This window comes from Cygnus atratus, chromosome 8, assembly GCF_013377495.2.
Source record: "Cygnus atratus isolate AKBS03 ecotype Queensland, Australia chromosome 8, CAtr_DNAZoo_HiC_assembly, whole genome shotgun sequence".
Lineage (NCBI taxonomy): Eukaryota > Metazoa > Chordata > Aves > Anseriformes > Anatidae > Cygnus > Cygnus atratus.
The window spans coordinates 25,354,706-25,371,089 of record NC_066369.1 but is presented as its reverse complement, the minus strand read 5'-3'; the positions used below and the strand labels follow the sequence as shown (position 1 = coordinate 25,371,089).

The following is a 16,384-nucleotide window of genomic DNA, read 5'->3' as shown; positions in this document are numbered from 1 at the left end:
CCATACCTTCTGGGGAGGAATAGGCTTTCATTTAACTGTGTATATGTAGCCTTATGTATTGAGCTGAGCAGAGATGACATCTAATTGAAAAGAACAGCTATGTGGCTGAGAGTAATGGAGATTAATTAATGTAGTGTTATTGCTAGAGAATTGTTTGTGATAAATTTTGCAGTTATTTTGTATACAATGGGAATATGAGAGACTGGATTATAATTGTCATGGGGTTGAAGGATGTCCCAGTTTATGGTCTCTCACTATTGCATTTTTCCTCCCTAAATTGTTTTTTTCCAGAGCAGATGTTTCTTCCTGTACTTAGTTTTAGTAAATGGTTTAAATACTTGACATCAAATTCTGTCAATGTGTAAGTAGGTTTAATGCTGTTTTCAGTAAATTTTTTCCCTATGCATATCAGGGCTGCAATTGGCTGGCCAAACAGGATTTGTTCAAGACAGGATTTCAACCTGGAACAATAATGCAGCTGTAGCATCTTTCCTAAGAAAATCCCAGTTAATATCCTTAAATTATTCTCTTTTGTCAGTTTTGATTATGTTACAAGTACTATACAGTTTGAAGCATTGGCATAATAATAATATGCTACATTCATAAAGTATTAGAATTTTTCTGTAATTAGTTCAATTTGTAATTTAAAAATATTAAGAGAGAAAAACAGCTTTTTTTTTTTTTAAGGGCGGAATTGCATGTAAAGATGACTGCAGCAATATTAGTAAAAGGCAGGAAGCTATATCATTGCTAATCAATCTAGAGAGCTCTGTCTCTTACAGATGTCAATACAAAGTTAAGTGCTAAAATAATTGTAGTGTAGGCTTTCTCATAATTACTGTTGTTCATTTGGTATGTTGTGCAAAAAAAGATAAAAGAGGAATTTGCTTTGCAGTCAGCAGTCGCCAATCTCTAAGGAGAAGGAAAGAAGATAGCAGAAGGCTGATAGTCATCCATCATTCCTGACAATTTCACAGCCTAGAATAACTTGACAGAGACCCAGAACAAAATGTTGTTGAGAATTGAATGCTGCTAAGCTGAGTGAATTGACTTTCTGATGTCAAAGACGGACCTGTTTGAAGTGGCTGATGATTTTCCTTCTCTGATTTCAGAAACACTGATGTTTAAACTGCTTTGTGGTATGAATGCTCAGAGCAGATTTGGAAACTGGGGAACAGTTTTAAAACTTTCTCTAGGTATTTGTAAGGACTTTATTAGCTAATATGCTTCTGGTCTGGAAGTATGTGAGTTTGATCACAATAGTAAAGAGGGTTTGAACTTTGCATTTTCTTGCTCTAGACAGTCAAGAACCAGGCATAAGGGATCAGAATTGTTCCTAATGTGTCTCAAAACAAGACATTTTTGAAGGACGTGGCTCATGTCACTTCCATCTCTCTTTGGGGCTGTACTAGCTACTCTTCCACTATCCTCGGAAAAGTCCTTGGTAGCAGTTTGTTACTGGTCAAACTCTGTCTCTCTGCAGAATGTGGGAATGAATCAACTGTCTTTGAATGCCCATTCCCCCCCCCCACCTTTTTTTTTTTTTTTTTTTTTTAGTTAAAACACTCTTGCATTGTGTTTAGAATAGGTACAAAATCTTTGCATTAGAACATCAGAATGAGGTAAGTTGTGACACAGTTTCCATTTAAGTATGTAAAGGAGATATTTTTCCAGCTATTTATTTAGGAAAAAAAATGCGATCGGAAACGTTCCTAAATTATGATAATTAGACAGTTATTTACCAATAAATATTGCCAGTTTTATCTAGTATTGAAAGACTAACCTTCTAAATTGCTTACAGCCATTAAAATGTAAGAACACAGACTGCAAAGCTTAAGTGGAAAAAACTCTTATTTTGTAAAAGACACTTTATATTTTAGAAGTATAAAAGAAACATATTGTAAATAGGATGTGTGGGCTAAGCATGCCATCACTGATCAATAATGTAAAAGGTTTAGCGGGTTTATTTGTAAACCTAACAGCACAGATTTAGTCAGAATGGGGTCCTGCACTGTGCATCCGGGCATTTAAATGTTATGAACAAGGAATTTCATTAGTATGGAAAACACTCTGCTGTCACTCCCCAATCTCTTCGAATTGTTTCCCAATATATTCTTACATTTCTGTTGTGTATGCCTTTTTAAAATTATTATTATTATTATTATTATTATTATTATGCTTAGATGTATTACTAGTACAGTGCTTCATTATTAATTTAACTTCACTATAAATCGGCATAAGGAACAGATATTTTGAAAATGCTTTGATTCCTAGTAATGGTATTACAGCGACTATATTTATGATCACGTAGTTGTAGCCAATATAAAGAAGTTACAGTATGAAACCTACTAGTCTACTACATTTTGCCCTTCTTTCTAGTATCCTTAAAAATAAAATATATGACGCCTAATAGACTGAGGCATAGTTCTAGTATTTTATGGCTTCTCTTACAAGATTAAAGCAGCACTGAGAGATATAAAGAAGAAATTCGGTGAGCCAGTTTTATTGTATCTTGGTGCTAGAATTAAAACACCAAAATGTTATGTACCACAGTGTTGTCCCATTTCTTCTCCCTTCCCTTTCCCTCATCACAAGAGAGAAAAAAGCCTGAACTTTCATAACAGTTAAAGACTTTCTCCCATTTGAAGTTTAGGACAATTTTACTCTGCATTTCTCTAGAAGTCTTACCTAATCAATACAGTACATCCAAGAAGATGTTTCTAGGGATAAAATAGCTGTCATTGTCATATTCTAATCAGAAGCTACCTCAAATGATATCAAATATTTTGTCTGTATTTCTTAGTGAAGCTTTTATTTGCCAATAATTAAGATATGAGAGCTTCACTGAAGACAGTTTTCTATATACAATTTACTGACAGTTATGTTGTAACTGGGTAGTTATGTGCATTACTGTGGTGTAGGAATGTGCAGGAATCTTTTTCTCAGGGACTAAATGTTTCAACGAATGGACATATTTGAACTATTATATAGATTTTGAAAAAGAATATTTGAAATTTTAATAATTCATTCTTTAATTTATTTTTTAGTTTCAGGTTGTAAAACAAAAGTTTGTTTGCAGACTGCAGATTCTACAAATGCTTTTCAAGTTATCTGAAGTTGTCATCTGTCCGACAAAGATATTTTGTTTGAGATATTCATCATTTTGTGACGTTTGTGTTTTGTTTACACTGCTCCAGTATTTCACTTCTGGGACTAAAAGTTGCTTTTGAGGTTTAGGCACGCTGCAGGATGCCAAAAAACCATCAGATTCTTCTGTATTTGAAAGCTTTTGGGCCATCAAGAGATCAAAAGCTGCCAGAATCAAACCTGAGATCTGCCATTATAAATAAGGCACTGACAATTTTTATTGTGAGAGGACGTCCCCTGCGTGAAAGAAATGAATTGCCCTGTTTTTTTAATAAGAAGAATCTGTATATGCAATGATATATTTCTTTGAGAAACTTTATATATAATACGTGGAAGTCCGTCTTGACACATTCTGGTGCTAAAATAACCATTTTAGCTTACTTATACATCTATCAAGATAAAAATAAATCTTAAAATCCAGTCAGCAATATGAAATTCTTTGGACAACAGCTGCCTGCTTTTGAACTATAATTTATTCTGTTAATCTTGTATTTATATATGGAAGTTTATGAAATGCAAAGATTTTTTTTTAATTTATTTTTTTACAAACACCGAACTTTAAAAATTTATCAGACCATTTTAAGACTGTTTCTCAGAATTACATTCAATGAAGATATAAATGATCATCATTAAAAAAAATCTAATAATTAATACAAGTCTTAACAAAAGGGAATAACTACAGTAATTTAACATATTTACCATTGATTATATTTGTAATACATATGATCAAAACCCTGAAACAATTTACAGAAGTCTTCATATATGAATATTTATATATGAATGTCTTTGAATTGTTATGTTTGTTTGCCGTTGGTGAGTACATAATTCAAAACTACTATAGTTACCACCTTAAAATTTAGCAATAAGATTAGCAATAGAACTTAGCAAAACTTAGCAATAGAAGCAAATGTCTATACCAATGTTATTTCAAAGTGATCTATAAGAATTATTCAATAAAGATGTTCCTTATATGTATAATTCTGCTTTATTTTCACTGTTTTTTTTCATATTTTTAATAAGTTTTAGAATTGTCAGTATTCTAGTAAAATATTGTGTAATCTTGTTTAAATAAAGTTACAAATTTGGACAAAATTTTAATGGATCCTGTAAGTTTTTTTTTGTTTGTTTTGTTCAATAAGCTTTTTCTTTTTTTTTTTTTTTTTTCTCCCAGCCATTTACTTAGGAAAAAAACATCTATAAACATGAGCTGTGATACACAATGTAAGAAAAGTAATTGTTCTCTCTGAAAGAGGGTACCTGACTGCCATATATTTTTAGAAGGTGGGCAGTGTTTAGTAGGGAACAAACCTCACAGTCACATTTTTATCAGTGTTTCATAAAAGTTGCCATGGTACAGACAAAAAAACATACAATTACTATTAAACTGCCTTTATACATAAAGACAGCCCAAGCTACTTGTTATGAATGGATTATTTATACACAGATACTACTCTGAGCTTGTTGTGTGTTCAGATTCTGCAAGTTGTGCTGAACTGTCACCTGAAGAAAGAAGGTCTGTGTTTCAGGGAGTCTTTGGTGGCAGAGTGGATACTCTGCTATCACAGAGAGTGATATGAGAGAATAGAGAGAATGAGTCACAGAGAGAATGAATCAGCTTTCCCACACTGGGGATCACAGCAGCTGGGGTGAACACAGACTGTTAAGATTGCTTTGATTTGTGCCAAGGAAATCCCTAATGATCTGGAACTAGGGCAGAACTAAACTGTGTATTTTACCCTCTTGAGACACACTATGTGCTCCTCTTGCAGCTGACATCCCAAATCTGAATCACCACTTTATTTCTTACAGTCACATTTACATCTTGAATCTTCATTCCTGGAGTATCTAAAATTCCAGTTGACATCAGTGTCAAGTGTGTAAGGAGCAGAGAAAAGTGTTCTCCCAGGTGGTAGGTATTTGTGTTTTGTTGACAGAGCACTTGCCAAATCTTGTAGAAAACTCTTCATTATTTTTGAAGCTCGTATTACTATTTTCTATTTATTGAAGTCTTCTAGTCATACCACTGCATACACTTACTTTTATTCATATTTTTCTGCCTCTTTTGTGATAAGTGGATTCCTCCTTCTCCCTATGCTTGGCCACCAAAGTAGTTTTGCAGATTTTTGACTTTCTGATACATAGTTATAGGCTGGCTCTTGGTGCGCGCCATTAGTCATATGGTAACTATAGATAAAAGTAAAATCAAAGGAAGACTTGTCATATACGTTGGAGTTAAAAAAAAAAAAGTCCATGTAAACTGCATTAGCATTTGGGCATAGTATGGTTAGATTTTTAGTCAATTCTGGAAAAGTAAAGGTGGTCAGCTGTAGTTCCCAAAGGAATTGAGAAATGTCTCAGATTTCTAGTTAAAAATACTTTTGCTAATGTGATGTTGATAGTCTGTATCTTCCGCTGTTATGATTTTTAACCTCTAGGAAATATTAAAGGAAATGTGTTTAAATATTGTTTCCAAAAAAGCTCCTCTAAGTCTTTTCCAACAGTCCGGGATTGAAAAACATAAAGTGTGAAAGGTCTTTTGCATAACTATGGCTAATATTGAGATATGATATTAAGATACTATGTTATGAAGAAATATTATCAATTTTTTAACGTTTCCTCAGAAGGAATTTCAGCAACTTTCCATATTACATCAAATGGTCATATTAACAAGTGTAGATTTTAGATGTTAACATGCATTTGTGGTAGCCTTATAACTATAATCTGCTGCAACTGTTTTTTTGCAGAAGAATAAGAATAGAGATTATATTTTCTCTACCAAGAGGACACTTTGAAACAGATTTTTACAATAGCTTTTGGAAGTGAGTGGAGGTAAAATCAAATCTGTAAGATATTGAAAGGGGCTTTGGTCAAATATGATGTGATTTCTTCCGAGAAGATGTTCAGCACTGTACCATGTTTATCTCTTTTTGGAGACTCATTTTTGGTGGAAATTTACCAGAATTTGTGCTGAGACTTGCTCAGTATCTAAGCAATGTTTTTGATAACTTAATATAATGGTTTGAGCAAAGTACTTCAAAGCCAATAAATATGAGTGATCCACCCTCAAATTCCTTTTATTCATACAACATTTCAGACTGATTTACATAAACTACCAAAACAATATTACATTTAAAGTTGATCTTTAGCAGTAATAAAAATGTCTCTGAATCCCAAAGCTGCAGAAATGTCACTTCCAATCTACAGTGATTAGTTGCAAAGTATAAATTGTGCCTATGGGGTTTTGGTAAATCCAGCATCTTTTTCCCATATTGTTAGACTGTCTTAAATCCTGAATCAGAAATCCACCCTTATTCAGGAAGGAAGTACGAGTGCTTACTTAACTTGAAGTCTCCAGGAATGCTTAAAAGTGTGGCTAAGTATATATATTTGAGAGCTTTTCTGAATATAAATGTACTTTAATCCATGTTCAAAGCTCAGTCAGGACAAAATGTAAGTTTTATATTTGGCATTTAAAAAAAAAGGACCAAGTGGCTGGACTGCAGTTATACTGCATGCCCCAAGAATAATAGTTATCTTTGTTTTGGTGCAGTTGTTGTATGTTTCTTTGTTTGCTTGTTTTCCCCTTGAAGGTGGGGCTAGTACCAGAGAGGAAAGACATTTTTGTTATGCAATTGCAGCATAGGACACATGACTTCGGACTCTGAACTCTCATGTTCAAATCCTCCCACTTTTGTTTAGCTGTTCTCCTGTTCATGACGTTGCCAAAACAATTTTTTTAACAGACTGCAAATCACCTTTGCAAATGGACAGAGACCATCATTTGAATCCAACAGTTGGCATTTCAGCTTCAGAATGGGATTTTCAAAGCCAGGAGGACATTTTAAATATCCCCTTACTGTTATGGTTAGTTAAGTGAGCTGTGAGGTCTTATTCTAAATGTCAAATAGACAGGTACATGAAAATAGCAGGAATTAGATCAGATTTCCTTCTACTTAGCCCTGTACAAAACTTTGAATAGTCTGTTACTACAAAAGCTGGACACTTAGGGTAGTTTAAATAGTGAAAATTGAAAATACAAGAAATCATGTACTGAAGTACTTTAGAAATCAAGCAATTTATCAACTCAATACCACAAGCTACTAGTTGTTGATGTTAAAATTGCAACATATACTAACGTATTGATTACGTTTTCTTATAGAAATAGGTGTATGTGTAAATGTTGCAACATTGCAAAAGGATTCAGCCAGAAAGAGAACAACAACAAAAAGTATTTTAACTTTGCTGTAAGAATAACAAGGATTATTAATTTTATGAAAGAAAACAAGAGGTTAAATGTCATAACAATATCCTAACACACTTTTTTTTTTTTTTTTTTTTTCCTTTCGGTGGCACTGCAGCTTCTCCAGTAAAGATCCCATTCCAGTTCTGTCTCAATATAAGAAAACCACAGAATATTAGGAAACCTTTAGTCCATTACTATTCACAACCATGCATGGCAGAACATAGAAGGTTCAAAGGTTTCATTGTAATAGCAATCAAAACACTTGAATTAAAAGGAAGAGAAAACCAAGGACCTCTGTGAATAACCTGGACACAAAGCCCATCTGTGCTTAGTTTCTGGAGAAGTAAATAGAGAGGTTTTATACATTTGCAAGGCTAGGATCCCAGTAACCTAACCAAGACCACTGTCAGTAGTAACAAGTAGTTGTAGACATCAAAATGTCTTTGTTTTTGCAACCCTTCAGAGAACACTGAGGCAAATATATGTTGCTGGTTTTGAGCTCTCCCATATATTCTGTCTTTCAGCTTTCTATGTTTCGTTATGTCCTTCTTTTCCACCACGGGTTTTTCCCACAAGCTCCAGACAAACAATAGCTTTTAACTGTGAAAAATGCCAGCTGCAAAAATCCAAAGTAAACAATTGCTGGAAAAGCTTCATCCAAATCTCTCTCTTAACAGGGCTTTCTTTATCTTCCTTTTGCTTCTTGTAAGGACTCACACGTGAAAAGAATTTTCATTCTCATCTTTCAGCCTGGGTATCAGACAGATTTCTGCCTTTGTGTTTGCATGCTATTTAAATTGCGATTATTACCTTCTGTGTTTTCAGGGGTTGAGCAAAATCATGATCCATACAAATATTGCTACCTCTCTGTCATTGTTAGTGCCACTCTCACCTACCGTCTTAAAGTATTTCCGTGGGAGTGTCAGTTGTCAGCACTCCACCTGCATGCTTTGGGTAGTTATGGCTGTTTGGTTATCCATCACAAATGGCTAATTTGTTGATAAGTGTATCTCTTGTCCATAAGAGAGGCTTTAATTCTGGATCATAGGCTGACTGTTGCGCTTCATGAATGGCCTAGAAATATTGAAAAGAACAGGTGATCAGAACACTCCCATGAGTAAGTGCTTTCCACTTCATTCTCCGGTCTACAGTAGCACACCTTATACCTGTGCTCATAGGCATTTATTTATTTATTTATTTATTTTAAAAACAGTGGTTCCCTATAACCATGATGCAGTGGCTATTTCTGCTCCTGTTCCCTTTTTCCAGACTGGTCTTGTTGTTTTGAAGCCTCTTGTGAAAATTGTGAAAATATTTTTGTGAAAATATTTTATTGATAGCATTGTCCTTTTTTTTTTTTTTTTGTATCACTAAAAGTATTTAATTATTATTTTAAAATCCTACCAAACTTCGCAGAATTTCTTCTCACTGGATAAAAAAATTCTACTAGGAAAAGGAAAACGTAAGTCTTTTCAGGTGCTTCCTCTTGAGGGATGTAAGATATCAGCAAATTTTGCAAACGTTCCAGAACAGCCAGCTGTTACTATCCACCTGCAGCCATAATATTGACTGAAAAGAGTATGGAACCTAAACACAGATAGCTTCTGTAATTATGTAGAAAGAGTTTAATACATGACTATACTTCAAATGTCATCTGGCAATGGTTGCTGCACGGCATGGAATACATTAGGAAATAAGATAGCAGGTTTAGAAAGTCTCAGTGAAAGACCGCCCACTGTTTCCTGATTTTCTATTTCAACTGATTCCTGAAAATACCCGTATATACTGAGAAAGTCAATGACAGGACCAACAGGGCTCAGGTGTCCAGTCAAATATCAGATAAAATGTTGATTACATATTCCTGCAGCACTACAATTTGCTAGAAATGTAACTAGAAGTGGTTCTTTGTCTAAAGATTGTGCATATATGAAAAGAGAAGAAAATGAAAAGTATTTTTTTTCTCTCAGAGCTGATTAAATAAAGATACCTTATTTTTATTTTTATTTTTTTTTCACATATTTTGGCCTTTTGTTAAAAAAAAAAAGAGTGGAAGAAGTTTGGAAAGAAGCTTTCAACTTCAAATCTGTTTTCAGTACCTCTGTAGCCTGGTTATATGCCCTATCAAGGCCCTTACTATTTTCTTTTTGATGAATCAACACGATGCAATGTATGTCTTGTGACAGAATTGCAATTTTTTCAGATATTTTGGCCCAAGGGAGCAAACAACCCAAGTTGGTCTAATCACACCACTGCTGGCTTTCTAAATAGACATTTTTGAGTTTTCAGCTGAAAGCTTCAGATTATCGATGTTCAGATGAAAGTAAAAACATTACTAGAAAGATGACTTCTGTTGCTGGGGAAGGGTGCTGAATAAAAAATTTGCCATTTTCCTAAGATATGTTGAATGGTGACTCACTTCATCACTTTGAGTGACTCTTGCCCTCTTGCCCAATATTTAGGTTTGACATACCATGCAGAGAAGCCAGATTAGGGGTATATAACACTAAATAAACACATGGAATAACACTAAACAGGGAAGAGTAATTTCTCCTGAGATCCGTTTGAAAGCTTTCTGATAGAAGATGACCATCTGCACAATATCCTCTTCCCCAGACCTAGATGAGGTAAGACTAATATGAACAGTGACATTATGCACGTGAATTACTTCCATATACAGGTGTTACATTTGTGTGTGTGGGCTTACGTGTTATAAGGAATATCTGAAATACACAGACAAATACAATGATAAGCAAATTTTATATTTGTCAGAACAGTATATCAAAGGTTTTACTGCAGTAAAATCCTTTGAGTCTTATTTTCATGTTGCTCTTTGTAACATAGCGTTTCTCTAAGTAACTAAATGAAGACCTCTACCAAAGGAAAAAATCCTATAATTCACAATCTGTAAGCCATTTTCTGCATCACTTTCGTAAGACTGTGTTATTTTACAAGGACTTGACAATTTCCAGTTAACAAGACACAGGTGCAACTGATTAGTGAGTCTGGTGGAGCTCTAGATGGTCCCTAACATCCTCCCTCAGTAGGTGAGTATTTATTTTCTCCTTCTGAGAACCAGCAGGTTTTGAAGACTCCTTAACTGAAAAGAAAAAAAAGCTGAATGCTATCAATGTTAAAAGCTTTTCTATTTTGAAATGATATATATTTCTGCAAAAGGAAGAAGAAAGTATGGGTTATTTTAAAATGTTAGCGGTAATGAATGATTTAAATTTAAAAAGGCTATGAAAGTAACCTTTGTAAATCTTCATTGTGGATTTTGCATGAGGCTTGATAGTTGTATCATTTGTGTTCTTCAGCATCTATAGTAAGTGTAGGTAATTTTTGTTTTGTTTTGTTTTGTTTTTTCCTTCTCTATTTTGGAGTCCCTCTAGTATAATTTATTATTATATAACTTTATATAAGGTGCTTTGTCATGAAAGATCCCCAAGACCTCCTGATGCAAATACAGAAGTGCTGCCCTTTTTTTTTTGTGAGAAGACAGTAATCTGATGTTGTTAGTTTCTTGCATTCAGAAATAGTGAGTCAAAATCTCACAACTCACGGGGCTAGCTTGAGAAGTTCATCTGTTTGACTTGTGGTTTTGTTATTATTATTTTAATAGAATATAATTCTGAAGTAGATATGCCCTTACAAGGGAGGAAAACTTGCAGTTATAAAAGAAAGAGGAAGGAGATTAAAAAAATAAGACAGAGAAAAAGTAAAGGATATCCTAGCTCACAAAACATTGCAGATTTCAGGAATTCCCCAAACACCATAGTATGTTTAAAAAAAAATAATATAAAAATGACAGGAGAGGAAATCAATTGGTGAAAGTGAAGTAAAGCCCCATGGTATCTGGGATCTCTGGATCTTTAATGCTCGTTCAGAGTGCAAGAGGTCATACTTGGTTTCTGCTGAAAGGTCTCAGCATTATTACTTCATGTCCAGCTCACTTTGGTTGGTTAAATGATGAAATTGTTCCTGTCTGACTTTGAATTCTCAGTCCTTATGTGCTTTGTCAGCCTATAGGGAAAGTTACGTTACACTTGTAGCATGCAGCATTGTCCTGTGCATTGACGTTATGTTATTAACATCAAATATATATAGTCCTTAAAGTGTGTTACTTAAATACGAAGAATGCTTAATGCTTCCTATTATGAACTCTGTTTCCAATTAGTTATAATTTCTCATATTTGTAACAATTTGATGTGAAATTTTCTGTGCCAGGTGTCTCCCTCAGGCTGAATTTTGTGGTGTTCTTTGGTTTGTTTGTTTTCTTCTTATAATGTCAACCACAGCAACGCCGTTATTCCTGATCAGTTGACTAGGGAAAATCATACAAAAATCAACTTGGCAGTTTTTTTAAAAGTACCAAGGGTGACCTTCTCCTGGGGGAAGGCACTTAGCCTTTGGTGAAGGGATGACTGGTCTGTTGGAGATCTGCTTCAGTTGGTAGGTTCAGATGGAAAACCTGCCAGAATGAGTGATTTACAATGAACTTTTAAGTTTCGCCTTTACTTTAACGTTTACATGGACCTGTTGGAATACAATGTCCAATATGACCATCCATGCCTAACGCTTTCAGCTCTGATCCAGAACCATACTGAGGTGTGCTACTCCCCCTGCCCCCCCCCCCCCCCCCCCCCCCCCCCCCCCCCAAAAAAAAATCAGCAGCTTCTTCCAACTGTAGTCAGGAAATTTTGCAAACTTCTGGTAATGAGAATGTGTGATATTCTTTAGCCATCTTTTCTGTTTGTGTTCAAGGTTTGTCTTTATCTCCCTCATGCTAAAATAAAAAGCACAGAGCATCCCTTAACACCTGATTGTTTTTAATTCCTGAAATAACTTTTCAAAGGTCTATTGGGAAAAGAACATTTCATCAGTAAATGTTAAGGCAAAGGCATGACCAAGTCTTCTTTTTTCTGTCTTAGTGACTTTAGCTGAAAGATACCTCCAAAATACTTAGTGCAGGTGTTACGGAAAGAGGACATCTTCCTTCTTTCAGTAGGCATAATGTATCTGTGCAGTCTCATGTTCTTCAACAGCTGTATCAGACCTGACAATCCATGCACACAGCCTGAGACTGCAGCAGATATGTTCATGCTGCTATACCTTCAGTACAACCTGCTGCATGCCACCAAATGGTTTGGTTGTACTTGGCAGTATTCTGGGAGGCTTTTCTGCATTGTGCTTGTTCCACCTACCCAGGAGTTGCAACCATTTGTCAGAATGATGCTGTAGATTGAAAATACAGCATAACTGAAGTGAAATCACATAATTATTGTTTTTGGTACAGCGTAAGTTAGTATATTGCTTCTTTTAGTGGTATTTTTATGCTGTAAAGTGAATACAAGGAAGTATTTTTATTGTAAGTTTCTTTATAATTTTTCTCTGGATTGGTACTCTGGAGACCAGAGCAATTTCTGGGGAATTTATAAGCACATTTCATCTAGTGTTATTTTCTTAACTTCACACTTCTTTAAAAAAAAAAAAATCTTTTTATTTTTTATTTTTTTTATGTTTAGCACCTAAATTATATTGTTCATTAAACATCACATATTAAGTCTCTATAATTCATGAAAAAGTACAGGGTGAATATTTTCTTGGGAAAGAGTGTTTCAATGTACATAGTGTATATCTGGCATTGTTGCTCTTAACAGTTTATAACTGGCATGTTAAGAATGTCTCTATAGACAAAAATTAGACTAAAACGTAGATTTGTTCAGCAAATGTTTGCTTACTGTATCACAAACTTTTATTATAGCATTCGGGTCAAAGATGTTTGCATACCTTATTGAGCAAGCAGCATATTTTTTTCTGGCTGAGGTGTGTATACTGTAGTCATTACATTTTTGCACACTTCACTGGCTGAGCTGCATGGACTACTTTATCACCAGGAATACTTGACTGAGTTCAGCTGCTTATTTGAGCACTTCAGTTTGTGTGCTTTATTACTTTAGTGGTGTGTGTTGATAAAGTTCTGTTCTGTGCTGTTAAATTTTTGGTTCTGCCAATCTAACTATATACCATGCCGAGAGAAACGCATGCATTGCTAACTGCTTACTCTGCGGTGAACATGAGTGGTTGAAATGTTATAATCTGTAGTGCTTTGTTAAATGAGCTGCATATTTTTGTTTTTATATATGTTGCTTACCCAGTTGTGTACATTTGCTGAGCTCATTATACAAAATAAGCTTGATTGGAATAAGAACATTCTCTACCAGCTGTCTGCTCTGAGTCAGTATGTAACAAAATTAGCAACTTTCTCTTTCTAACAGTGGCATGATTCCATCCAAAGTTTAAGGCAATTGGTTTGGAGATCTTTTTTGTTTCATTCACCCTGTGCAAACATCAAGATTAACAAACCAATGTGTTGCAACTTAATTTGTTTTCACAAATATGAACAGAGTTAAGTAACAGGAAAAATTCAGTGTTCTAATACAGAAAAATGGTTCCATGTGTATTATGAATTCATGCATGTATATATAGATCTAAATATAAGTATCCAACTTAAAGCCATACATTGTAAACATAAAATGGAAAATAACCAGAGACCTCTCAAGATGTATATTTCATCAAATAAGCAACATCTTAAATACATACAATAACAAATATAGAGTTCTGTAAGTCAAGTGCATGCATACATCAAGAGTTATAAAAATAAACCAATCTCATAACCCTTAGAAAAACTCAAAATACTGCTAAATACATGAAAACTCATGTGCACAGGTATGTAGCTTGCTCATTAAAGTTGATTCAAAATTGAATCAACAGCTTTAAGAGGGTGTTTTTCTCATCTTCCTAATTTTGAGTCAATTCCAGTGAAACCTACAGATTATTAGATTTTGTTTGACTAATTTGCAGAGTTTGCATATGTAGCAGCTTGTTCTTCCATTTACAAAACCTTCATCTCTTCTTAATTTTTCTCAAGTACAGAGATGCTTAATTAAAACTATATAGTTTGCCTGGATTCTTATCTGCCCCACATACAAATGTAACTGTACCTGGCACCTGTTAATGTTCTTCTACTGGTTGCTTTCACTTAAGTTTTAATATGCTGTTGTCTGAACACATTGGCTGGAAAGTCCCAGATTTGTTTTTGTGAAACTTTACGTATGAAAGCTTAGTTCAATTTTGTTACTTCGGTCAAAATTTCTTGATTCCAAGAAGTGGCCGTTTAATTCTCAGTCTTCTCATGAACCATTATTTAACAGTGTAAATGTTATAATAGTTAATTTTAAAAAAAATGTGTGAAAATGCAGGGACAAATATAATTTTTAGCAGTCTTCACTGATACCAGTGGAAAACAGATTTAGTGAGAGAGATACAAATGGAATGTATTAGTATATCCTAGAACATTGTATCAAACAAACCTCAACGATTCTATGATCTATGAAAATGAATTCAGTGTTCATGTTTTAGTTTTTCTGTTTACATTAATGTTGGATATCAGAACTATATGAGAAACAAGGTATAATGGATTTAATATCTCTAAAGTTAATAGATGAAATGAACTGGGTCCCACCTAGACTTTCTTAACAGAAACAGCAAAATTAATTCTGCATAAAATGATTTACAGCAGACAGATGGTAAGGAATAAGGTTTTGTCTGTTTCTTCTCTCAGCATGAATCTACTTTTGGTGTAAGTCCATTACCAGTAAGGATCTAGATTTTTCTCTTCCTTTGAACTGTTAAATACCAGCTACAGACTCCGCTAACTAAAGTTACCAGTGTTTGCTAAGATCAGAATTGTGCCTTTTTCTTATCTATGATATTCAAACATATGATGGCTATGTGCAATTTCTGGTGTATAAGTATACTGTACAGTTTCTGCAGAAGAAAATTTTTCCTTTTGTCAGGGGGCATGAAGAGAAATATTTTCTTTGGTGAAAGAAAATCAGATGTTATTTTTCCTGCTGCTTTGTGAGGTCTAAGCAGGTAGAAAGAGGTAACTAAGAAGCTTTAAGAGATGAAGCAGTTGGAAGCTTTTCATGAGCACCATTTTCCCGTCCCTCAGATTTCCACCAACCTCTCTTACATTAACTGCAGCAAACTGGACTTAATTTCTGTTTTCAAATCTGAGTAACCTATCTCTTTGTTTGGCTAGGATTCCTATTGGAAAGCCAGCATACTAAATTCAAAATATATGTTCCATATACATTACTGCTGTAAAACAACATGGACTATCAAAATACTGGGAACAGACATGGTATCTGTTATGAGATCTACTGAGACTAAAAGTACATTGAAGCATAAGATACATGTCTATTCCATATATTTTCTGTATGTTTTTTATGCAGCTGACATATACAGTATGCATAAGTATACATAAGTATTTCATAACTTATACGTGAACTTTTTTTTTTTTTTAGAGGGTAATTTTCAATGTTGTCAACTTCAGCAAAACAAAAAGCCTTTACAGAGATGGAATGGCTCCAATGGTGAAATCCACAAGCAGACCGAAATGGTAAGTTATTCTTTCAAAGGCTTGCTTATTAGGAGAAAAGCATGTTTTACTTGGGACTGTTTTGTAGCAAAGACCTTCTGGCTCAGGTGCAGCTTTTGGTAAGAATAGGAATGTACTTTGATGCACCAGTGGCATCAAAGGACAGGTCTCTGTGGAGTGTATGGACTGGGTGAACTCTGGAGGTTCCTTTCAGCTTTGCTGTGATGGTGTGTTGTAGCACCTTTTGACAAGTAGCATAACTGAAGCATGACATTGGAGCGAACTGAACAGTTGGGGCTTGAGCCAAATTGCTGTTTAGCGACATCCTCACCATCCGTTAGCACAGTCCCTGGCCCAGTTTTGGCTTGTTTCAGCTTGCATTCTCCAAGGTAATGCCTGCAAGCACTCCGGGAGATGGACTATTGGCTATTGGGATTTGGTCCCCCTGTTTTGGGGAGGTCAGAGTTAAAAGGAAGAATGTGAGCTTTGCCATCTGAGTTGACCTCATGTGAATGAGCAGTCTGTGGTCTGTTTTATATTCTAAGATACCT

At 34.7% G+C, this 16,384-nt stretch overlaps 1 protein-coding gene across 1 annotated transcript in view; it reads left to right on the top strand.

The window, feature by feature from the left end:
- The window catches only part of AGBL4 (AGBL carboxypeptidase 4), a 900,915-nt gene that overhangs the window by 191,212 nt on the left and 693,319 nt on the right, over positions 1-16,384 (top strand). The window contains exon 4 of the mRNA XM_035537467.2: positions 15,760-15,854. Coding sequence (XP_035393360.2) covers positions 15,760-15,854 — 95 coding nt within the window. The remainder of the gene's footprint in view (positions 1-15,759; positions 15,855-16,384) is intronic.